The 26,957-nt window shown below is 38.2% G+C and overlaps 1 protein-coding gene across 8 annotated transcripts in view; it reads right to left on the bottom strand.

The window, feature by feature from the left end:
- Positions 1–26,957, bottom strand: part of HDAC9 (histone deacetylase 9) — a 986,419-nt gene that overhangs the window by 347,358 nt on the left and 612,104 nt on the right. For 7 of the 8 annotated variants that reach the window (XM_043872548.1, XM_043872545.1, XM_043872546.1 and 4 more), the window contains 3 exons: positions 26,094–26,304; positions 25,206–25,423; positions 3,818–6,446 (listed from right to left, as the gene is read on the bottom strand). In XM_043872548.1, the coding sequence (XP_043728483.1) occupies positions 6,132–6,446; positions 25,206–25,423; positions 26,094–26,304 (744 nt within the window). In that variant the 3' untranslated portion in view covers positions 3,818–6,131. Of the gene's footprint in view, positions 1–3,817; positions 6,447–25,205; positions 25,424–26,093; positions 26,305–26,957 lie in introns of those variants that run through there. The other variant, XM_043872541.1, reaches the window with a different exon arrangement.

The raw sequence follows: 26,957 nt of genomic DNA, 5'->3' as shown, positions 1-26,957 counted from the left end.
AAATATCCATCAACTGATGAAGAGATGAGCAAAACATAGTGTATTCATATAACAGACTATTATCCAGACATAAGAAAGAATAACACAGTGATACCTGATGCAACATGGATGAACCTGAAAATAATACGAAAAGTGAAAGAAGCCAGATATAGACTCACAAAAAGCCACACAGTATATGATTTCATTTATATGAAATGTCCACAAAAGGCAAATCTATAGGCACATAAATTAGATGAGTGATTGCCAGGAATTGGAAGAGGGCGTAGGAAGAGTGATTACTTAATTGTACAGAATTTCTTTGAGGTGATGAAAATGTTCTGGAATTAGTAAGTAGTGATCACTGTACATCATCATGAATATATTATTATTATTTTTTGCTTAATCACTCGGTTGTGTCTGACTCTGAGACCCCGTGGACTATAGCCTGCCAAGTTCCTCTGTCTATAGGATTTCCCAGGCAATAATACTGGAGTGGATTGCCATTCCATTCTCCAGGGGATCTTCCTGACCAAGAGATCCAGCCTGGGTGTCCTTCATTGTAGGCAGATTTTTTACCATCTGAGCCGGCAGGGAAGCCCACATATATACTAAAAACCACTGAATTCTACACTTTAAAATGGTTAAGATGGTGCATTTTATGTTATATGAATTTTATCTCAATAAAACACACACACACACACACACACACACACACACACAAAGAACATACCACAAATAGCTCAGAAATTATGAGGAAAAATAATTTGCAAAGTCTTGATGAATTAATACTCTATAATAGGCTAGGAGGGGTTCCCCGGTGGCGCTAGTGGTAAAGAACCTTCCTGCCAATGCAGGAGACATAAGAGACATGGGTTTGATCCTTGGGTCAGGAAGATCCCCTGGAGGACAGCATGGCAACCTACTCCAGTATTCCTGCCTGGAGAATCCCATGGACAGAGGAGCCTGGCAGGCTGGGGTCCATAGGGTTGCAGAGTTGGATACAACTGAAGCAATGCAGCACGCACACACACAATAGGCTAAGAAATTATTCAATCAGAAGAGAGAAACTAAAGGGACAAACATCGAAGAAGTAACTGCAGTAAATACAGAAACCTATAGTTATACTTCAACTATACTCAACCCATAGTTGAGTTAACATGCAGGCGAAACAGAACAATATACAAGAAATACAAGCCAGTCTACTATGAAAACAAAGAATCGGAGAATCCAAGGATTGTAGGTAAAAGCTATGAAAAATCAAGACACATTTTAGGAAGTGGTTTAAAGGGCCCCTGGCAGCCTCCAGAGCACTGTGTCTGAATCAGACTCTCACAAAGGGCTTGAAAAACATAGATTCCTGCACTCTTAGGACAAGATCAGAACCTCTGTGGGGTGTGGTCAGAATATCAACTGTCAACAGATTCCCTCAAGACAATTTCTATGCACCTTTCAATAGGAAAACCATTAGAGGTCTAGAACTCAAGACAAACATCCTTGCTTTTCCTTTTTACAACATCATATACTGACTTCTGTGGGCTTCCCTGGTGGTTCAGCAGTCAAGAATCCACCTGCCAATGCAGGAGATGCACGTTTGATCCCTGGGTTGGGAAGATCCCCTGGTGAAGGAAATGGCAACCCACTGCGGTATTCATGCCTGGAAAATCCCAAAGACAGAAAAGCCTGGTGGTCTACAGTCCATGGGGTCACAAAAAGAGTCAGACATGACTTAGCAACTAAACAACAACAATCCCTTTACCTACAGCAGTGACCGAAAGAGGAAACTGATTCAAAACAGTCTGGAAATGCTGATGGACAGAGAGAGAAGAAATCGCTAATGATTTCATAAACTTGGACATAAAAGCAGAGTTGTTGCACAAATACAGCTCAGTGGTAGAAGCTGAGAACAAGGGCTGGTGTGGGATTGCCAAGGTTCAAACTGGAGCCAGACTGCCACTGACTGGGTGACCTCGACCTGATTTGACTTATTCTGTGTCCCAGGGCCCTCATCTCTATGATGGGACAATAATACTGACCCTGTAAGGCTGCTGGGAGGACTAATGTGCTAACAGATGTAAAGTGTTTATAACAACACCGAGTACATAATATATTTGCAACAGTTAAAAATAAAAGTCTTCTTGTAAGTCAGATGGTCTCCCAAAGTTGCATTGTCTAAACCCTACCATCTACAAGCCTTAAAGAAGTTATTATAAAGCGAGGACAGACAACTTTTAAAACATAAATAGTCTGAAGTCACATTTCTCATATCCTGTTTCATTTGTCTGAGTTCTTTGATTGCCCCCCACCCATACTTTCCCTTTAAAACCCAGTTGGAGGAATGATAAATAATAAAAGGAATGGTAATCTACCTCTCAAACTCTTTCTCTTGTGTGTAAATACATATATATATATATATATATATGAGATTGTAATTGGTTATAATATAATCAGTTATAATTTGTAAACCTGGATTACTTATAATTGTTAACCCATCATTAATATACCCACAATTGTATATTTCTGTTAGTGGAAAAAGTCACAAAGGAACGCCAAATTTAAAAAAATATATACTGTTGTCCACCTATATATCTGTTGAGTAGTAGGTTTCAAAAAAATGTTTAGTATCTTGGTTCCTTTTTAACATACTTTAGAAAAAAATAAGTATGAAGAAACATAAATTTTTTTTAAAAAGCTGCCTTTCTCAAAACTATATAAAGTAGCAGTCTCCATTTCAGCAGCCCCTTTCACCAAGAAGGCAGGCCTTGACGACCGGAGGAAGAAATGTAAATGGTTATCCGTTGCTGGCAAAAACTATTCTGAAGAAACTAGAAGAGCTTCTAACATTGATACATACTGAAACAGTCCCTTTACACTTCTGAAATCAAATATATAGTATAAAATCATTATCTAATTGATTTCGCCATCTTTTTAAGGATCTCTAGTAGCAAGTAATCTTATAATTTTATAGTCCAAAGGCAATTTTCAGGAAATTATGACTAGAATCAGTGATATTTCCCACAAGTCTGACCAAATTATCAAATTTACAGGTTTACAGAATGATAATCCACTTTGTAATAGTAAATGATATCAGCTACAGAATTAGTTTTAACTCATGTGACACTACTGAAGTTTAGATTAAGGGAACCAAAGAATATAAGACAAATATTTTTAACTTATTGAACCCAATACACATAATCACAGATCATGAGGAATGCTTTGCTTGCAACTGAGCGGAAGAGGAGCCATGAGTGTGGCTCTAGGGTGTGTAGGGCCCAGGTCCCCTCACCTGACTCAGGCCCCTTGTTCTTCACACTACTATTATAATCATTGTTTCCACATAAAGGGAGGTCATTTAATACTCTTTTCTTTACATACTGTCACTTTGTACTTGTAGGTCAGGTTCTTACTGTAATAGATATAACTATTATGATACAGAGAATTATTCATTTTAATATTTATTGAGTGTTTGTTATATTCAAGGGATTATATTAACCTTTTTAAAAAGAATTTTTAAAGTGACTGATACCTATTTATATAAAATTTTATATTTAGAAGTTGACATCAAAGATGATAACATATGAAATAGGCCACGCGGGGAAAATAAGACTGCAACAAATTTTACATGTGTCTGTTATCTGATAATGGCTGCTGTAAATTGGTTAAAGTGACTATTGTTGGATTTATTATTTTTAATGGCATTAGAAGTAACTGCTCAAAATATCTTTATTTTCTTGTTTCAACAAAGAATGGCAATATATTTTGGTATATGAGACCTAGTGCATGAGTTTCAAATTCGATTAAATATATCAAGTTTACACAAAGCCATATGTATGAAAGGGGATCTTTTAAAAAAAACTTTATTTGAGAAAGGAAGAGACTTATAACAGAAGGCAAGAAGAGAAACATACAAACAATATATTTACAACACAAAACAAGAGATCACCTTCAAGGGTGTAAATTATAATAAATACAGTAGATTTTAAAAGAGACAATTATCAATTAGTTTTAAGATTATTTAAGTCCAGCTTTCCTTTTCACTGGTTCCAGGTAGTTTCTTGATTAAATTCAAAGACTATCAAATTCAAACAATTAATGTCCACCAACTGTACTGATGAAGCTCTCTCAAATGACACTATAAAAAATAGGTTTTTTTTTTTTGTTTGTGATTACATATCTTTGCAGTAATATTATACAAAAGCCTGCTCAGCCACATGTTCCTCCCCAAATAAAATGTATTTTAAAAGATGCACTATCCCTTTTTTATGAGATTGCAAAAAGATTTTAAATAAAATGTATATTTATGAGATGGAAAAAATATAAAATTTTATCTTAGGAATGCCATATTTTTAATGCAAAATAACTGACAAAAAGTCATTTTAATCTGAAGGAATATACTAACCAAAATATGTTGGTAGTAGGAAGTGTTGCCTATTACAGCTATTTGTCAAATTATCGAAGGACTTTCATTATATGGAAAAGTTTTAAACTTTCTAACTTCTAGTTATGTTACTTTACTTTGAATGGAGACTTTTTAAAAAAGGATAATGTATCTTTAGCAGTAACCTTTTTTAAGAAATATTTTTAAATGTCACAGCAAAATGTAAACAACACGTGCCAGTAACATACAGTTATACAAGGTCTACATTTGGCAAAACTGCTATATCTCCTTTGAAACAGGATACTACACCTTAAAATACCTCGGATTTAGAAATATAAATATTTTAATAGAAAAAAACCTCACAAAGATTCTAGGTCAATTTGGATTATCCATATTAAAGGGGTCTTAATACAACGAATCTTTAACTAGCTTAACAAAAGTAAACCTATAAAACAAGGTAAACATATCAAAAGAGAGTATGAAGGAAATGTTCCAGTGAAAAGCTTCCTTAACAATTTCCCTACTTGCGGTGTTATTTTCTTAGACAATAAATCAATTCATAGAGTGCCCTTTAAAAACAGACAGAGTAAAACACTATCCTCCGTTTTTTCCCCTACATTCCTCAGTACATGAATCACTTGGACTTCCTGTTTCCACAAGGCATTTCCTGTTCAGCCTCATAGAAACAGTTTTCTGTAGAACAGCGGGAACCTGACAAAGAACTGACTTAAATAAACAGTCTTCCGTTGCCTTCAAAGTTGTTTGCATTTCATAGCATCAAAGGACACCGTCCTTCTGAAGGTGCATTATGTACAAGTAGATTCTTTTGTTAAACCTAACTTTCCTAATTTTTTATTTGCCAAAATAGTATGGTATACATTGTGTCATTATGGAATTATACTGAAGAGATCCTAGTGATAACGATTATCAAATATGACACACCTTCTTCTTTCAAACATGATTTTTGACTTCAGGTCAGATAATAATCAAACTGTTACTATTTTTTCCACAGCTGCAGATACAATGTCATATCTGATTGGACCATAAAGCGGCACTTAGCTCTTGCCAGCATTTGCATCTGCTCCATTTGATCTTTTTCAATAAACAATGTCATCAAATAACACAGGATAAAAATGAAATGAGCAGTACTAGGTGAGACAGAATGTGATATTTAAAATAGTGCTGTACTTTGCATCTATATATTTAGAACCACCTCTATTTCTAATATTTTCAACTGCAATCTATACAATAACCTAGGACTACTGGCATAGTAACCAGAACATTTCACTTAACAAAAAAAGAGAGAGGAAGGAAGGGGCTGACTAATTTTAATAGGGTTCAAGACTGTAGTATGATACATTATGTACAACAATGTGAAAATTGAATTCTACATATCAAAAAAAATCAGTAACTAATAAAATGTTTCATTGATCAGACTGGAAAACTATCCAGCAGTCACTGATCTCAACAGATAAACTAAAACCAACAGTGAGTTCGTTTTCCTTAGACGTAATTGGTGTGGCAGGCTTTGGGATGAATTAAAAGCCTATTAATCACTTGGATACTGATGTAGTATAAGTTTAGTGTAACAGGTATTTCCTTCCCAGTAGAGTTTCAAGAAACCTTGCTATCTATATAGAGATCAGTATATAGAAAGATCTATATATAGATATATCTGCATTAATCAGAATCCTTAAACACTAAAATCGAATCATTCAGAGATATAAACGGATAGGAAATAATATCCATTTACCAAAACCGGCAATGCATTTCATATTCAGATAATGACTTTAATTACAAATCCTGGAGCTAAATCTTTGCCTATTACCTGTTGCATAAAAGCAGCCTGCTCCCCAGATTCCATTTCCTGGATCTGAGCATCTTCATCACTGTCCACGGGCTCCTCCTTCACCTTCACAGCACCAGCTTGTCCCACTGTGTCGTCCACACAAGCGCTGCTGTCGCGCCTAGCGCTGCTGCCACTAGAGGGCGCTCTGTCTTCCTGCATCGCTTGGTCCCCCTGGAGCTCTTCCTCCGCTTCCTCGAGGTGACTGCCTGGTTGCTTCAGTTGTTCAATAGATTTCGAAAGCAGCTAGAAGAGAGTGTTCAGGGGTTCAATATTCAGTGGTTCTTGGTGGTAACAGAGCAGTAATATACACTTTGATTTCCTGTAATTCTACTTCAGTACACCCTGATTTCTAATCTCTGAGGATCATTTTCGGAATGAATTTGTATGCAATGAAATTCTTCAGCAATACTAAATTTGAAGCAGTCCCACCAATTCCATACTATATTGGTGTCCTAGGCAGGGAATGAGGTCTTTAAATGTTTTGTTTTTAAAAATAGTTCACTCTTTAACCGACTTAAAAAATGGTGGGAAAAGGGTAAATAATGAACTTTTCCTTTGGAAACCATGAAACTCACACAGGACAGGTTGTAATGAATCAGTTTAATCCAGGCAAACCTGAGAATATTTTTTCCCTAAAAGAAGAAGTGTAGCAGAAATAATATTAATAGAAAGGTAATGAAAAACTTCCCCAATCTCATGTTCCAACAAATGGCAACCACGGTATAAGACAGAAGCATAAATTCTAAGAGTGCTTTTGTCTGTTAATTTTCCTATACCCAAATGGTCAAATGATAAAAGAGCTATGTATACCTCTGAAAAGTGGAAATATTGACTTTGAAATCTTGAACTTCAAAAAGATGCAGAATTTAGTGATAGCACAGAATTTTTTAGTAATATCCAAATATAAATTAAAGAATAGGACCATAACAAGGAATCATTTGAATTTGAAAATTATTTAGACCTTTTATTTTTAAATTAAATCATATTTAATCTCTAGAAGTGTATGAATTATAATTTAAAAAGATAATTGGCAATACACCTAAATTGAACAATAGCAAAATGCCATGTATAAAAACTTGTTATACGGGGAAAAATTCTCACGATGATTTCATCTCACATAGGCCTTTTGTTTCATTTGACAAGAAGCCTGCTGACTGGTTATCGCAGATCCTGAACTGTGTTTCAAAGAGTGGTCAGAATTTTCTGCTGAGTCGGTGCCCATGTAAGCAACATACCAACTATTATGATGAGCAGCACGGTTAGAATACCAACACAAAAATCATGAATACAGACTTTTCTATGAAAAATTCAAATTTATCTCCCACTCACACCTATGTTTTTCAAAGCTAGACACATCCTGTAGGTTTAGAATACGTAAGGACTCAAATTTTGAAGGGTGTCTTAACCTCAGACTTTCCTCCAGTGCTCACAACCTCAAATGGCCTTGTGTATGCTGACAAAGCCCTTCAATTTCACTGTAGTAAGAATTATACTGGGAGTTTTCATTTGTTCAGCAAATATTTATTGAGTGCCAACCATGTTTCAGACTCTCTGCTAGGCACTGGGGAAACAGCCATTGCCCTGCCCTCAGGGAGCTTTCAGTTTCGAGTGTTAGAAAGGCACCAAACAGATGCATAAATTTATTCTTATTTTCAAGTATGGTAAATGGAAAAGGGAGCAATACAGCGTGTTGTAAGAATACACACTAGCTGAAACAGGAGGGAAGTGTGGACGATTTAGGAAAGTCTCACTGGGGAGGCTGAGACATCAGATATGAAGGATGGACAGGAGGCGTTGGATGTGTGTGAGGAGTGGAAATCAGGGCAGGGAGCACTGCTGGCAGAAGGCACAGTGTGTGGACTGGAGGAGAGCCCAGTGTGTCTGAGCAACTGAAAGGTCGGTGCGGTTTGAGCACAGGAAGACAGGGAGAGAGTGCTGGAAGATGATTCTGGAAACAGTGACCCAGTTTATAATATATTTGAGTTGTGAATAAGATTCTACAGAAATAAAATATAACTTAGGATAAAGCATATATAAGACTGAGATTTTGGAGAAAAGAGACAATGTATTATTCCTGAATTTTGACTATACAATTGTAGAACTCCACTTAATTGGCTAGAAAAAGAACACGTAACACCACGGAAAAGAAGCAGGCTTTTAACTGAAAAGCTCCAGGTTTAGCTGGGACACCAGGGATAAGAACATTCAGTGACAAACATCCACTCATTCTTCAAGACACAGGTGGACAGACACAGAGAAAGAGATCACCAGCCAGGCTTGCTACCTTGACCTCCTCACTCACCTAAGACAACATGCAAGAGCAGGCTAGAGGATTTTGTGGGGAGAAGACATTAAATTAGAAAACATATCAGTCAGGTGAAGGGGACTGCGAGAGCCCCTTCGAGACAGTATCTGCCAGAAAATTGTTGCATTCATCTTCTGGATGTATGCTTGCTGAGCTGTGGAAATTCCACCTCTTGATACCCCAGCTTAGCTGGAAAAGTTCATGGGAGCGAGTTCATCAGGGCTGATGAGCCAACGATACTGGTGGGTCAAACAGATGCCTTCACAAGGTGGTCAAAAGATCCTCCCCCTAAGAGCCTCTGTGAGGGCAAGAGGATAAAAAAAGCAAAACTCTATGGATGTGTGGCTATAGGACAGGAACTAAGGGCCATTCATGAAGGTCAGCCAGGGAGCACGTGTGACCAGTGTCCAGGAAATGCCACGTCAAAAGTTCCTGCTTCCTAGGGGTGACTCTGCATCTTATTCAGCTTCTGGATGTCTGGCCACAGGGAGTATTTAATAACCAAGAGGAAGTCACAGATACCACCCGCTAAGTAAAAAGACTTTTCTGTTGCTATTTCTCTCTTCAGCTTCAGTTCCAGCATGGCTTCTCAGTGTCCTGACCTCATAACCTCCAATGGTCTTATCCTCCACTCTACTTCAGCTCCCAGTGATCTGGCCTTTGTTGGTGGCTGTACATGCTCTTAAACCTCAGTTTCAGACATCATTTGCTTCCTCAGGCTCATCCTCAGAATATTTTGACCCTGATCCACTCCTCACCTCTGCAGGGCTCTCCAAGCTTTTGAACCTGCCACATTTTCCCTGCCTGTCACCCCCACCACCCTCGTTCCTCAGCTTCCCTCCTTGCTGGACTAGGTTCCACTCTTCATCATTAAATATCACTCCCTTATTACTAACTTCAACTCCCTTGCCCTTTTCAATATGGATTTTCCTGTATGAATAAGACTTCCAACCTTGGTTAATATTAAATCTCTGCCAAACCCAAGCAGCTGAATAAGCTAGGAAACAAATAAACAAATTACAATCACGCTGAGTGTTTTGCTTCACATCCGTGATCATAACCCTCAAATGGACCCTCAGTGCTGACTGGAAATACTACTACATTTCTCTAGCTAATTTTCTCTCACTCTCTCAATGACTACTTCAAAGTACCTCCTTTCTCCTCAAACTCCTACTATCTAGACCTTTTTCCTCACTCCTGTTATTTTTGCTTCTTATTTCAGTGAGAAAACAGACATTCAAAAATAGAGAAATTCAACATTCTGCTACCAAGCCGTCCCACTCGCCCTTGCTTACTAACAGTGGAAGAAAGGTCTGCATCCCTATCTCAGTCCAGCCCTCAGCTTAATGCTCTGGGTCCTGTCCATCCCTGCAATTTTCCATTTGGCTCTCCATCACTCATTTCCCATCTCTGCTGGAGTACTTCCACTTGGACACCTTCAGTCTTACTATCCGTCTTAAATGTAACCTCCCTTGGTCCCACCATCACCTCACAAAAAAAACAAAAAACAAAAAACACACATTATGTACCTTCCTCAGTAAATCTCCTTGAGTTATTTCTCTTCATTGTCTTCATTTTTCTTCTCACAGTCTCTTTAGAATTCACTCAAACTAGGCTTTCATCCACACCGAGTGTGTGCTTAGCCATTTCAGTTATGTCTGACTCTTTGCGACCCTATGGACTGTGACCCGACAGGCTCCTCTGTCCATGGGATTCTCCAGGCAAGAATACTGGAGTGGGTTGCCATGCCCTCCTCCAAGGGATCTTCCCAACTCAGGGATCAAACCTGTGCCGCCTGTGATTCCTGCATTGCAGGCAGATTCTTTACTGCTGAGCCACTGGGGAAATCCTAACTGACTGAAATCTCTCTTGTTAAAGTCAGTAATGACTGCATAAATACCAAATCCAGTGGCACTTGAAATCAGATATTAACAGGAGCAGTCAGGATGAAGTATTTTTGAAAAGAAAACATGACAAAATCAAAGCATCTTTGAAAGTAAGAGATTTATAATACTAATGGTGGTGCAGCCAACGAATAGATAAGATGTATGTGAATTTACTGAAATATAATTTCCCATAGATAGCAAATATGTCAAAGAAAATCTTTAACACTGACAAAATGCTGAGTGTTCACTGAATATTTCATATGTTCATTTAAACTGAAAACCTCTAACAGAAAATCTGATCTGTTAATGCACTCCTGAAGTCACTGGAGTACCCAGAAATCACATCATTTAGTCAAATCTGATCAGTATTTACCACCTCGTTGACATAGAGACACACCCGAAAGTGTGTAAAACGATTTCCAGTGTGCAACACAGAATCAGCGCTGTTTGTCCCAGCGCCTCTGGCTTCACCTACACTTCTGCCGGACTTGAAGTACGAGAGAAATAAGTGCCAGAATGGATAATGCTGGGATAACTGAATGAGAAGGCCAGATGGCAAAACAATTTTCTTCTAAGGGCAGAATTCCTTAATGGTTTGTAAAAGAAACATTTCTTGATACAAAACAGTGACTTATGAGTGGAGATCGTATAGATATAAAATGTTTGGAGTTGAAAATTTTCTAACAACATTCTTCAAATTCTTATTTTATAGAGAAGGAATTTCATGCCCCTCAAAAGCTGAATCATCTCCAGAAAAGACACCTAGAATGTTTTATACCTTCTACTCTGAAATAGCTATATTCCAACAACAACTGAATTCATATAAACAAATCAATGTCTCCCCTCAACTCCAAACTTACATAATTCAGCTGCTTGCCTAATGTTATCCCTTAGATCTAGAATCTCCAATAGGTACCAGAAACTTTGAGTAGCTCAAAGATAACCTTTATTCCATTTGTACACAAATGTATTGATCACCTAATTTTCCTTCTCTGAGTAAACACCATTATCCGGTTGCACAAACCAAAAATCTAGAATTTATCCTGTTTCTCTCTCGTCTTCATAAATATCTGAAAACTTAATTTGTACTTAGCAATAAAGCTTTGACATGTTTCTTTCTCCCCAAGTTATAAAGTGAATGCCAACATCCACATGAATAATAACGACATCTTTTTCACCATTTCTGGAATAAAATGTGCTCTTTGTGAAGTTTCTAAAAATACAAAAGAAATAAATGGGATCTCCTGGAGACAATTTGGCAAACTATAAATGCATGGAGGGAGTTAATCTAAACTTCTTATTTGAGATATCTGACTCAAGCTGATTTTGCTTAAACAGTCAAATTTGCTGGAGTGGAAAAATTAGTAATTAACATCAAGAAAATATGCAAACAAAAGTCTCAGAAGATCCACATGCCAGGTTTGACTTATTTTGGATTTTTAAAATAAAGAGTTACTTGATGTGATTTGCAAGTTTCTGACCACGTATGAGGAAATCCAGTGTTTGGACTACGCTGTGCTCTATGTGTTTTTGAACTACAACTATGACCACCACCAAGAAGGGATGGGTTAACCCTTTTCTAATTTGTACTGTCGCTCAGGGGCCCCAGCTACAGGGAGGAGCTGTCTGCTGACTCTCAGTGGGGTAGCAGGGTCTCTCTTTGGTTGAACATCTGGAGGTGATCCCCCAGCAAAGCTGAGCCATTGCCTTGCTGGCTAGAAAACACAAGAAGAAACATCTGTGTGACAGATAAACGTGTACGCCTGTGTAATCTCGGCTGAGGCTCCATCTGCAAAGCACACCCGGTGCCGTTCGTCTGACACCAGGTGAGTTACTCCGGTGGGGAGCCCAGCTGGGATGAAGAAGATGATGGCTGAGCTGCGGCTTCTGCTCCTTTTATCTTCGCTCAATCTCATCTGTCAGTGTGGCCCTGTATTCTCCATGCTGTGTGCCCGTCCTCAGTCGCTTCAGGCAGGTCCAACTCTTTACGACACTATGGGCTGTAGCCTGTCAGGCTCCTCTTTCCATGGGATTCTCCAGGCAAGATACTGGAGGGGGTTGTCATGCCCTCCTTTAGGGGATCTTCCATGCTACTGTATAGCAAGTGTCCGTTCAGTTCAGTCGTTCAGTTGTATCTGACTCTTTGAGACCCCATGGACTGCAGCACGCCAGGCCTCCCTGTCCATCACCAACTCCCGGAGTTTACTCAAACTCATGCCCATTGAGTCGATGATGCCATCCAACCATCTCATCCTCTGTCATCCCCTTCTCCTCCCACCTTCATTCTTTCCCAGCATCAGGGTTTTTTCCAAATGAGTCAGTTCAGTATAGCAAGTGTACTGAACATTAAAGAAGGCTGCAGGCGGTCCATGACCATTCCACATATGTAGCACACATATACAGGCTCACACTGGAGATTTTACAGACCAGACAGCATGATCATTTATCCAAATCTCTAATACGTTCAAGTATTACAACTTGACTCTTCAATTCTTATCAATCCATGCCAGGGTAATAAGTATAGCAAGTCCATAATTTCAATGTTTTATATTCCATGTTGAACACCATATATTCTATTAGCAAATGGTGTAAAATTCGTTAAATAACATTTAAAGATTGTGCTGTTAATCTTTACACCTTAACCCATTTAATTCAATGTGCAAGTTACATTGTTTGATATAAGTCTAGAAGCTAATGTAAGCATAGCGCTTTTGAATAAAATGTCTTTAAAAATTTTATATTTTAACTTTAGCCACAGAAATCCCTCATGTCCCCACAAATATTTTCAGAAATGGAATATCAAACTAAGCACAGAAGTATATAAGGAATAAATCTGTTTCGGATAGACATCTGATTTTCTGAAATTGTCAACAAATAATTCAGCACAAGTGTTTGAATTAAACTATGCAAAATGACCTTTGACCCTACTCATCACTTTCTTATTTTGCCTCAGATTTTAAGACAGATTTTCCTGGGGAATGGCAAAAAGACAAGGATTTTTTTTTGCTTTTAAATACATGTAAAATACTTCTTTTGGAAAATAAAACGTTTCCCTTAAGCTCCAAGGAAACTAGATTTAAAAATAATGATAAAATTCTGTCTCAACTCACAAATAGATTAGGTATGTACCAACTGTTCTCAGAAACAACATGCAGAGGTTGGAGGGCTTTCAAATCAAGAGGTCTACTTAGAGAAGAACTCTGACTCAAGACAAAATATTCCATGTCATTTTGTGCACTTTAGGGAAGAAATCAGAAGAGCCAAAGTTAAATAACAAGAGAGAAAAACTTTCTAAGTCCTGGTCCATTATTCACATTAATTAAAAGTCTAAACTGAAAAACATCCTTTCTTGCCAATACTGAAGAGATATAAAGTTAATCTAGGGGCCAAGTGAATACTTAATGAAAGTGCGTTCGTTTTTGTAACTCTAAATGACTGTCCAAAACAATGCCTGCTATTAAAATGTCCTTTCTTTGGCTCTTAAAACATCCTAATATTCCAATAACTGAAGTGTTCACTTCCGGAAAGGAGACTAAAAAATTTCCTCCTCCCAGCTAATTAAAGTTACCCATTTTTTTACTCTGTCAACAAATTTTTATTGAGCACTTGCTACCTATGCCAGGACCTGGGAAGAGAGTGGTCAGTTAGGCAAGATCCTGTCTCAAGGAGAAATAAAAAATAAACAACTGAAGAGTGGAACTTAATGTGACAGCGAACAATGGGGAAAGGAGTGAGTGTGCCTAATCTGAGCAAGGAAGGCCCCGCTGACGAGGTGAGGTTTGAGCTGAGTATTAACAACACCTGGAGGTTGAATATTCCACCAGAACTGGGACTAGCAGTTCATTTCATGAGATGGGAGGAGACCGACTGCCCACACACCAGACGGGAGCCAGTGTGGTGGGAGCTCAGCGGGTGAGGGAAGGGAGCTGGGAGACAAGGTCAATGAGGGGGCAAGAGCCTTGCGGGCCCCTGCAAAGCTATCTGGATTTTATCCTACAAACTATAAGGAACAACTGGGGACTTTCAAGCAAGTGCTTGACACAATGTGATTTGCATTTGTAAAGGATCACTCTGGAAGCTACCTGAGGTTGGATTTAGGTGGGCAAAAGTGGAAACAGGAAGACTGACTTTTGAGAACATAAAATCCCAAGCCAGACTATTGGGGGGCATTTCTTAACTAGAACACAGATGAGCTATTTTTCCTTCTGTTACATCACTGGGTAATTTTATGCCCTTTTATATTACATAATAGGATTTTTTTCCCTGATAACCTCCTTCCTGATCTTCAGTTGACAGTACACTTTGAAAGTTTTGTGTTTTTTTTTCCCCTTCTTTAAGGGTAATGAATAGTGGCACCGTGAGGAGAGGCATGCTAGGTCCCTTCGCTCGCCCTTTGATTAGTGTTTTTGGACTGTGTCTCAGAATAGACAAGGTCTCAGAGCCAAGGACCTTCGATCACTTGATTGGTAAACAGCCCCCTTTCTGCCTATTCATCAATCCTTCGCTCTGGTAAACTGGAAAACAGTACAAGTCCTCTTTAAAAAGGACAACGAAGAAGACACCCCGACAATAAATGCCATGTGAAAAATGCCATAGGCTCAGTGTAGCCAGACTTTTCAGTTTTTCAGACAATGCCAGAAATCTAGATTCGTATTTGAAATCTACCTTTAAAGATTGAGTGCTTTTTAAGACACTGGGCAGCCCAAAGACATCAGTTGAATGGAATGGATCCAGCCCATAGACTATCAGCTTCTGACCTTGGCAAAGAAGGCCTTACGTCTCTTCTTGCTTGAACATTCTATGGTTTAGATCATTTAGGGCTGATGTCTACATGCTCTTAAAATACACCATCCTTTCTCTTTCTAACTTACTTCACTCCGTATATTAGGCTCTAGGTTAATCTACTTCATTGGGACTACTCAAATGTGTGTGTGTGTGTTTTATATATATCTGAGCAATATTCCATTGTGTATATGCACCACAATTTCTGTATTCATTCATCAGTCAATGGGCATCTAGGTTGCTTCCATGTCCTAGCTATTGTAAAAAGTGCTGCAACAAACACTGAGGCACATGTGTATCTTTCGACTATGGTTTTCTCAGAGTATGTGCCCAGTAGTGGGATGGTTGGGTCATGTGGTAGCTCTATTCCTAGTTGTTTAAGGAATCTCCATACTGTGCTCCATAGCAGCTGTATCCACGTGCATTCCCACCAACAGTGCAAGAGGGTTCCCCTCTCCATGTCCTTTCCAGCATTTATTGTTCGTAGATTTTTTTTTAATGATGGCCATTCTGACCTGTGTGAGGTGATACCTCATTGTAGTTTTGATTTGCATTTCTCTAATAATGAGTGATGCTTAGCACTTTTACATGTGTTTGTTGGCCATCTGTATGTCTTTACACATTCTTTGGAGAAATGTCTGTTTAGGTCTTTGGCCCTTTTTTTGACTGGGTTGTTTGTTTTCCTGGTATTGAGCTGTATGAGCTGCTTGCATATTTTGGACACTTGCTGTGTGACATGCAGAGCCCAACCCAGTGCTGTGTGAAAACCCGGAGAGAGGAGTGGGGTGAGGGGGAGACGGGAGGGGTGTTCAAGAGGGAGGGGACGCACGGATCCCTGTGCTGATTCAAGTGGAGGTACGGCAGAAACCAACGCAACACTGTGAGGCAACTAACTATCCTTCAATAAAAAAAAAACTTTTTTTTAAAGGTATAACAAAGAAAAAACAATACACCATCCTTCATGCTTGTGATTTGTTTTATGTTCCCTAAATGGTCAAAATTTTTGCTTTGCCAGGGGCTGGAAGTACGAGCATGGACTGACTACAAAGGAGAACACAGGGCAATCTTGGAAGCTGAGGGAATAGTTCTATATCCTGGTTGTGGGGATTATGTGATGATATGCATTTGTCAAAAATCATTCAACTGCACAGCAAAAGGAAAATAAATTACAGTGTGTGAACTACACCTCAATAAAAAATTCAATAACACAGATATAAAGAACAGACTTTCGGACTCTGTGGGAGAAGGCAAGGGTGGGATGATTTGGGAGAATGGCACTGAAACATGTACATTATCATATGTGAAACAGATCGCCAGTCCAGGTTTGATGCATGAGACAAGGTGCTTGGGGCTGATGCACTGGGATGACCCTGAGGGATGGGGTGGAAAGGGGGGTGGGAGGGGGGTTCAGGATGGGGAACACATGTACACCCATGGCTGATTCATGTGAATGTATGGCAAAACCCACATTATTGTAAAGTAATTAGCCTCCAATTAAAATAAATTAAAAAAATTCAATAACTAAACATAATATTGTTCCAAAGAGAAAAACAAGGTCAGCTTCATGATGAATACAAAGATACAAGAGACAGCTGGAACAAAATTTAGTGGTCTGGTTTACAATAAAGTAGCTTGATGTAATACTGAGAGAAGTGAAAAATGTGTGTCTTAGAAATATTCTACCACTTCCAGACAGCTATTTTCATTAACAGAATGAGGAAAATAGAACTTGGTGCTATATAAAAATATAAATACTGTGTTAAATGTAAGGATTTCTTACTATGTTTACAAAGCACTTTCAGAACATCCTCTCATGTAATTCTCACTAAAAACCTCTAAAATTTATAGATCAGAGCATTGGAGGACAAAGAGGTTATAGTTTGGCCATAATGGCAAAAAAAATTAAATAACTGTGCATGGCATCAGAAACTTCTGTTGAAAAGGCTACCCAGCATTCTAGATTTTGCAATTCATAGGAACTACATTTTCTGTAGACCTATCTTTGATTAGAATTATCTACTTGCAAGTCTATGAGCCATTCAAGGGGAAAAACATGCCTTTATTTTCATTTCTAGGATGCAGCATAATGGTTGCTAATAAATCTTTTTGGAACATCAATTATTCCATGCCAGGAAATTATTTTTTAGAAGTGAGTTTTTATTGCTGGTTGATATAACTAAGCTGATAGCAAGAGAGAAGTGGTTTATTTAGGATGGGAGAGCATAGCCCTGGCATCAATTCTGCCTGAAGGATGGGAATACTCCAGACCGTATGACATTTCAGGGTCACTATAATCCCTTAGTTTTCATAAATATTTAAAGAAAGAGAAGAAAGATACAGAAGGGAAAAAAACAACCCTAAAATCAAGAACTTACAGGCATCCAAAATCTGTAACAAAGAGACTGCTACACATTCGTGGTTTTCATGTCCACAAATCACTTAGTTATATTAAAAATTCCTTAGTAAGACTTAATTATTTCATTCTGTCAAATGAAACTATTTGTCAAGGTTGGGAAACAACCAAATTATTTAGTTTCCCTCTCCTTTTGAACTCCTGGAATCAACATCAGTCAAAGCACTCACATGGTCCAATTCCCCAGATAGTTTTCTTTCCCCTATTTTCTTACCTCATAGTCATGTCCAACTATTGTTTTTCTCCTTCAATAAAAGCATCTCTGACTAGATTAACAGTGCAGAGTGAAAAGGAAAGGTCGAGGTCCTTCCCTTGGTCTTCAAGTTATGAAAGCAGCACTGGGAACATTTATGAATGTTACACATTAACCCACTGAAATGGTCATTTAGTTTCTTTTCCAAACACAGGATTTCATCACATCTAATAATAAAGCAACAAGCCATTTTCTGTATATTTTAAACCATCAACTTGTAATTATATGAAAAGCTTCTATATGAATCTCTCTGTGATGATGTAAGCTGGTACTGCAGCATAAGTGGGGATTTTTGAAGCTCAATACATACGTACAAGGATCTATTTACATTGGGCTAATCATGTCGAAATAGCATCTATTTGAGGGTAAAGTCAAAGTTTCTTTTATAAACCTCTATAGATAGATAAATAATCTAGGAGGCTTTTTATAGTTATAAAATTAAGACTGCTTTTCAATGCCTGCTAAAGTTTTTGGACATACTATCCATCTAATGGGCAAAATGTAATCCTAAATTGGTGATTAAAGACTCTGCATAAAAACAAGCTGTCATGTGGATAGAGAGAAATTAAACCTGACAACAGTAATGCCGACTTTCCTAAATGAAAGCCCAGTTCAAGTTTCTACTCATCCATTTCTCAAAACTTAAAAAAAGGCATTTTCCAACCACTCATAGATGAGATGCCAACATTTGCATTTCAGTTGAACCTGATGAAGTCAGTTGATTTTCAGCTTTAGGCTTGCTCAGAACTCCTGTGAGAAAATGTCTGCCCAATCTAAAAAACATAGCAATGTTACAACACAGGAGAAAGGAATGAAGCATGCCTGGCTGTAGTATTTCTCTACTGCAGCTTGTTCTCTACTGCGTTCACACCGCACCACTGGAAAGCCAAGAGAATATCTGGAAGTACCACCACTGAGTCCATATAAAGACACTTCCAAGGGAGTAACCGGAGGGAGGGCAATGCGTAGAGAACCAGGAATCAAGGTCAGGAAATGGGATTTCTTCATCCTGGCAAATCCAAACCGATACCTAAAAAATAAGATGACCTTCCTTTTTTGTTGGTTTGTTTGCCGTGTTTTCCATTGTAAGTTTCCTACTTTGGGCAAAAATAAAATTAGGAAAATCTTGTCTCCTTGGTGATAAATAACAACACTGAAAATCACTGGCCCAAGTTTAGGTTAAGGACAGGATTTTTTGTCAGACAACCTATGCTGGCATCCCAGCTCTGTCCACTACTAACCTGGTCATCTTGGTCAACTTAGTTACAAGAGAACTAAGAAGAAAATTAAGTTTCTTCGTAGTGAAAAAGAAAGTGTATTATAGTTTGAGGAGATGATACGCATAAGAATGCTGGCATGGTGTCCCAGCTCATGGAAGAGCCTATACAGAGAAGAGAGCTGGCTGGCACCATTTAAAGGAAGCTATCCCTAAGGTTCCTTTGGGAAACACTCTGGAGAGGCGCAAGTTGTGTAAAAGACTGGGAGGAAAAGACACACTAGGAGAAACAGGTGTAGCAAACAAGCAAAAATTGGTACATGGTCCTTATGTAATTATTTGCAAAATTTTCATCTTACAAGTAAGGCATGGATAGAATTCACCTTATTAAAATAAACTAATATGAAGTGTGACTTCAAAATATGTTTGGGATTGTAAATGTCTATGTATTGTTGTTCAAATTAATCTCCTTGGGAAAATGTACACTTTGCTCAAAATTTAGACATGGCTTTAGGGATTCTTTATAAGAAGAAATATATGCATACACACAAAACCATGCTATGTTTGTATGTGACTACAGGCATGAAAGAATATTCTCCTCTAGGCTGTTCTGGATGGATTACTGGGGACAAGAAATGAGTATGAATCATGAGGAGTTAAGGAGAAAATGTAACATTTATGCTAGAAAATTATGTCAAGAAAAGGAATACAATAGATACTACTCAAATAAAGGGTCAAATTCTCTTCCAAACCTGATGAACGCTCCCCATTAGCTCTGTACCAGCATTTGAGCTTAATTATATTCATGCCTTGCTTGTCAGACATAAAAATCTACCTGTTTTAATAAGGGCAACGCAGGACATCTGCTCAGCCTCCCCTTTACTGCTCTTGTCTTAGATATATTTTTATTATGATAAAATAGCACTCATGTCAAAATGCCTACGTATCATAGTAACAAATATATAATAAATACTTATATCTAGAGTGAACCTTGACATGTATAAGATATCATCTCATGATTTGTGTGGGCTTTTTTTTTAAGTGTTGGCTGATATCCAGTCATAGGAATGCATAAGATATTTATCACAGAGCATTTTACAAAGAAAGAGAGAGAGAGGGAGTAAGGGAGGGAGAGAAAGAGAGAGAGAGAGAAAGACAGAGAGAAAGAGACAGAAAAGAGACAGAGACAGGGAGAAGGGAGAGGAAAATATATAAACAGTACGCGATAATCCTGAGAGAAACTGAACAGTCTCAAACTTATTTCCTCAAAGAAAATAATTTCCTTCCTCATGTCCTCTATCCCGATACTTAATACATTGTATTGCTATTTATGGAATATTTCAGTCCCCTGCTGCCACATGGTAAGTTCCATGAGGATGCTGAATGCTGTTTTCTGACTGCCTGAGATAGTGTCTGGGACTAATCAAGTAAGAATGCAGTAATGACTTGCTAAGTGGATACTTACAGAGATTCGTGTTGTGCTAGTGGCTCAGTCGTGTCAGGCTCTCTGCGACCCCACGGACTGGAGCCCACCAGGCTCTTTTGTCCATGGGGATTCTCCAGGCAAGAATACTGGAGTGGGTTACCGTTCCCTTTTCAAGGACATCGTCCCAACCCAGGGATTGAACCCAGGTCTCCCACATTGCAGGCGGATTCTTTACCATCTAGGCCACCATAGAAGTCCATGAACACTGAAGTGGATAGCCTATTCCTTCTCTAGGGGATCTTCCCGACCCAGGAATTGAACTGGGGTCTCCTGCATTTCAGGCGGATTCTTTACCAGCTGAGCTACCAGGGAAGTCCCTTGCATAGATTATGTCATTCAAATAAGTATGGAAATAAGAAATAATTTTCTTAAAATTTCTTCTCATACAGATTTGACAAGATGAATATGAAAAACATAGATATTAGAAAAGATACAAAATTTTAGTTAAAATAGGAACAATTAGGCAGCAATCAATGCTATTAATACTATAACTAAGAAATAATTCAAAGAACAATGTTGTTATTTGGAAGGGGGACAGAGATCTATGTCAAATTTTCTCACAATAAAGACGCCTGAATATACTTTGGAAAATTTCTATGTGTCATTCAGAGAGTGATGTGACTTGACATTTGCCCTACTATTAATCAGGCAGTGGTCACAGTACTCCTTCAAAAATCATAAAAATGTCCAAGCAACTGTGGTATTTTGTTTTCACCAGTCATAGTTTTTACCAGAAAATCTGTGGCAATATTAAAACTTGAAAAGGGTTCAGAAGAAAACTACCAGTACTCTCCTAAATTTTTGTTTGCTATTTTGTATTTAAAAGGAAAATTTTATTTTAGAAAACCACTTTTTTTCCAATAAAAAAATTAAAAGATACTGACATACTTAAAGTAACAGTCTTCTTTGATCCTCATATTAAAAACCTTTTCTTTAATGTTTTTTTAAACATGAAGGTACTATATACTAGCAATAAAATTGTTTAGATGCATTTCTGAATGTTTCAAATGTCTCAAAAAAAAAAACAAACAAACAAGAGAACAAATGTTGTAAGCCATGATTTTCTTATGGTTAAGCTTCTCAAAATGCTTTCAGTGAAAACAAAATATACAAACTTATAAGCAAAGATAAAACAATCTGACATTTTTCCACTCATTTTTCCTTTAGCTTGTCCCATTCTTTTCTGGTAGATATAGCAATACAAATACTATACAAACCCACTCTAGGGATATTTCTGCTAAGCTATTAAGCACTTAAAACATACTTACATGAGCTTTAGCATCTTATGACAAACAAATTTCCCATGTAAATGTCATTAAGTAGTAGGTAGCAGGTAGGCAAATTGTTTAGTGTGCTTAATAACATTTACATTGTGTGGTTATAACAAATATGACTGACTGCTTTCATAAATGCATTCAAATAACAGCAAGATATGAGAAAGACTTTAAAATTTAATAAGTCAATCACTGTACAAGCTGCTCTGAAAAAGTATACTGTTGCTTCTAATTCTTCTAAAGATTATTAGCAATTTAAATCAGTCATTAAAAATTTCATACCAGGAAGGCTAATCATATTTAATATGATGTAAATTAAGAGATAAATCTGCTTATTTTTCTTTCTTCTCACTCCATTTTTCCTCAAAGTTCCTAAATTCCTCAAAAAAGCAGCATAAAGCAAATTGGAGGGAATAAAAGGAAAAGACATATAAAATATGTCATCTATACACCTATATCTGCATATGTGCCTGTATTTCCTGCTGTACTAATTATCACAAGAGAGTAAGGACTATGTGTTTATGATGCCAACTATTTGGCTGTTTGATGAGTCACTAAAGGTTTGTCCATGATAACAGAGGGGGGGGGGAAGAGATATAAATTAAAGTTTCTGTGGTTATTTCTCATTAATGGTTATTCTACATGATACCCATAAATATATTATTATGCATAAACCTGTTTTCTTTCGGCATCTAATTTTGCCTTCTCCTGACGTGAAATAAATGTCATTACCTCATGGAAAAGGTGAACAGTAGCGATTCACTCATTAGTGCTTCTATTGTGGATACCATAGAATGGGATGGAGTTCAATATTTATTTAAGAAAATTCCTCTCTATTCCCTTAGACAATTGAGGACAGGTGAAATATTTTCAAAATCTGGAGAATACCCAGTGTGCATATGCCATCTTGATTCTTGATTAAACATATGGAATACATACAAGGAGAAAAGCCAAGGAGAGACCTGCTTGAGTAATCTAAACACCCAAGTTGAGAGAGGTTAATATATAAAGATCAGCTTTGTACTTTGAAGTTTTCTGGGCTTCATTTTGCCTAATTAAGACAAGATTTAATAATCAAACCACTGTACAAACATGTAGTATAGGTTTGTTTCTAATTTTGGGAGGAATTCTTAACAGAGTCCAAGGAATCAGCTCCACATGGAAGAAGGTCTCTGATAAGATTTGCTTTTCTCATTGCTGAAATGCAAATGCCTGCTTTCCATCTTAGTTTCTTTCATGTGACTGAGCTTAGCATCTGCCTGTCAAAATCTCGAGTGTGATACTAAAATGCAATGATTCCATCCAATATTAACATACCACTTGAGTTTGAAGCAGTGGGAACTCTAGATCATAAAAAAATGTATTTCAAAATATTCTTAAAGGTATTCATAGAAATCATCTGTAGATGGTGATTTCAAAGGGATCAATTTACCTAATATACCTGTAATAGAATACACCTCCATATAGTTCTAGGAAATAGAACAGAGTAGCAGAAAGTGTATTCACAATCAGATATTACTTTTCTTCCCACGGACAGAGAAGCCTGGCAGGCTACAGTCTGTGAGGTTGCAAAAGAATCGGACATGACTTAGCAATTAAATAACAACAACTACTACTTTTCTAAATGAATCTAATTCCAGATCAAAATATTGTGAGGTGAAAAGTAAGAATTCCCAGCCTTTCCTTTCATACTGGATAATGTTTCAAGAATACCTGGTAATTTTAAGCTGTGCTAATATACCACAAAAGAAACAAATCAACATAACTCTACCATAACACAGTAAATGTGCAGAATGACATTGAGGACAAGGAGTAATATGCCATTATACAAGGAGAAAAATCAGTTCTCCTCTGACAAGACTGATTTTATCTAAGATAATTTGATAAATTTAGAGAAATACTGAAGCAATAAGATAGGCATTAACCTGATGATATACTAATAGAAAGAGTCTGAAATATAGTGAAATACAATCTGCAGTGAAGCAAATGATGACGGGAGAGGCAGCTGGCACTCCCAGCCATCCCCACCCAATATATACACATACACGTCATTTGTGAACACTGCATAGGGTTGGGTTGGGGGAATTTGTGTTCAGTATCATGCTCTTCAATCCATGCTACCTTCATGTCTCTGCCTTGTTAAGATGGAGGCCAAAGATGAGAAAACATCTCTAATCCCATCTGCAATAAGGTGAGCACATGATAAAGATCCCCTTCTCTTACTATCAGAAAGATGATAAGACCTCTGCCCATGAGGTTTTGTTTCATTTATGCTCAGTCGCTTTAGTTGTGTCTGACTTTTTGCAACCCCATGGACTGTAGCCCACCAGGCCCCTCTGTCCATGGGATTCTCCAGGCAAGAATACTGGAGTGGGTTGTCATCTCATCCCCCAGGGGATCTTCCTGACCCAGGGATCAAACTCACGTCTCTTATGTTTCCTGCAATTGCAAGCAGGTTCTTTACCACTAGTCCCACCTGGGAAGCCCTGTTTTGCTTATATCATAATATGATAGTGCACTTACATACTTAGCCAATTTTTAGCTATCCATTTATCAGTAAACAGGACATTGTCTCTCAATATAATGCCTCTATCAGCTATTTGTAGGTAACATAGAAACAAAGGAGAAAGTATAGAATTTTGATATTCAGGACCTTTCATTTTCCAGGAATGAAAGGCTTCTCCTTTGTAAGGTTACCATTGCAGAGAGCAGTGGCTAGGCACTGTACGGACCAGGTTTGCTTACAGAGTCATTGAAAATGCTCTCCCGGCCTGCATGACACATTATATTAGAACGACCGTCTGTGGCTGCCTCAGCAGGAGAGCTCCCGAGGGCGTGCTGTGACTCAGGCCTCCGCTGTCCACTTCTGACACAGAGAGAACACCACAAGCTGCCGAGAAACTGCTTCAGCACTGATTGGACTAAAAGTCGGACATAATTTAAAAAACAAATGTAACATGGATACATACAAGTTGCTGAGAAACGCCTAACTGGCTAACCTTGGCATAGCTGCCAGCACCTGTGCGAACTTCAGCTCTGCCTCAAACCTTTACCGCAGTAACAAAACCTGCGGCTCTGCACACGCGTTCCTGTATGCGCTGCTGCATTCAGATACACACTCAGTCAGAAAAGACTTTCCAATCTAGGACCTGAATTTTGTTACAAATCTAGGACCTCAACTTTGCTACAAATGTCCTATGCATGCAGTGATGGAGAGGACAGTGGTACTGTGACGGGGTCTTTGAGCCCTGAGAGCAGGGCCAGGAGGCCAGTCTCCAGGTCATTGTGATGGACACCAACACTCTCTCCTGTGTGCCCACATCAGTGACGACAACTCCAGATTCGACACTGGTGGCTGTGGTGTGTTGACATGGCTTGGGAACTTACCTTGTTCATGTGGATCTGCTGCTGGTATTGCTTCTGCTTCTCCAAGAACTGCTGGTGCTGCTGCTGAATGACCAGCTGAGCCAAGGTGCTCTGAGGCAAAGGTGCAGACTGGGTTCGATTCAGGGGTCTGTGTCGGGGTAATTTGTGGGTACCTCTAATGCCGGGTGAAATTCTCTCTTTTGTTGCCAAGGGAGACTGAGGATGTAAGGGAACTCCACCTGAAAAAAAAAAAAAAATATATATATATATATATGTACATATATATAAAGAGAGGTACTTACAGAGAAACAGACATAATTTAAGAAAAGACAAGAAACTAAAGAAGATAGCTATGGGATAATTTTTATGAAAAGTAGTATACTATTGGGCCTATATCAGAAGAAGACTAGGTTGGGTGTGTTCATCACTCAGTCTTGTCCAACTCTGCGACCCATGGAATGTAGCCCGCCAGGCTCCTCTGTCCATGGGATTCTCCAGACAAGAATACTGGAGTGGGTTGCCATGCCCTTCTCCAGGGAATCTTCTAGACCCAGGGATCAAACCTGGGTCTCCTGCATGGCAGGCAGACTCTTAACCATCTGAGCCACTAGGGATGCCCAGATTGGGTAGGGTGGAGGCAAAAATGCCAATGCATTAGGCAGATACACATCTGATCACTGACTCATCCACAGTCCACCCTGGTATATCTGAAGGTTAAATAAGGTGAGTTTTTTTTCCACAGATCTAGAGGAATAAATATGGGTAACAGTCTTTTCCATAGTACTAGGTATCTGCCTCTGCACGACAATGTGAATTTTTACTAGGTCTTGAGGCAAAGAGACATTATGTTGGCTTGCTGATAAAACAAAAGTCCTAACATAACCTACAAATGGTACTACTTTAAATTACCAGCCACAAGAAGTTTTTGCTGTCGCATTTGTTCTTTCAATAACAGATGCTGCAGGAGAGCTTGGTGGCTGCTGTTGGGCTTTCCCTCCAAAGTAACATGGGGATGGCTTGAAGACGCCGGGATGCTGCCCCCGTACTGCCCAGGCAGAGGAACACCTTGCCTGAGAGTCTGGGTCTCACACTTCTGTTTTTCCTTGAGTGAATTTGAAGCCTGTGTCAAGAAATAATAAAGATGTTAATCCACTTTCATCCATATGGGTCATTAGGTCTGTAAATCATTAGACTGGTTTCTCATTCCATAATTTCCCCTGCCACCAAAAAGCCTTATCTTACCCAATGGCTGAATAGGGAAAATGGACAACAGTATGTCTTTTGAACTAAGTGAATGAACATGAGAGAAAAAAAAACAAAGCTGGAGCACTGGAGAGAGTTTAGTATTGCGTATCATTGTACTGAAGCCCAAATAAAACTTTTTTGAAAACATTAAAAATTATGTTTATTTTAGGCTTAATAACTGGGAAGTTTATTTCTAAAATATTTTAACATATTACTTAAGTAAAAGGTATATTAGAAAAGTAAAATTTATTCAGATTGCTAAACTCATTACTATACAATGGGGCTTAAAAGCTGGATATAAAATGGTCTGTAATTCGGGATTTTCAAGCAGAAGGAACAATTCACTCTTTATATGTCCTCTAATACATTCACAGAGCTGTGGGTGTCCAATATTTAATTTTTAAAATAAAATTCTTGAGATAAGTCAATGAAAGATTATGTAAAATATGAAGAAATTTTATTTAAATGTGTATTTTATATTAAATCATAACAGAGTCCCAAACCTCCAAATATTGAAAATGACACTCC

Source organism: Cervus elaphus, chromosome 18 (genome assembly GCF_910594005.1).
Source record: "Cervus elaphus chromosome 18, mCerEla1.1, whole genome shotgun sequence".
NCBI classification, from domain to species: Eukaryota; Metazoa; Chordata; class Mammalia; order Artiodactyla; family Cervidae; genus Cervus; species Cervus elaphus.
This window is presented reverse-complemented; position numbering and strand designations above follow the sequence as displayed.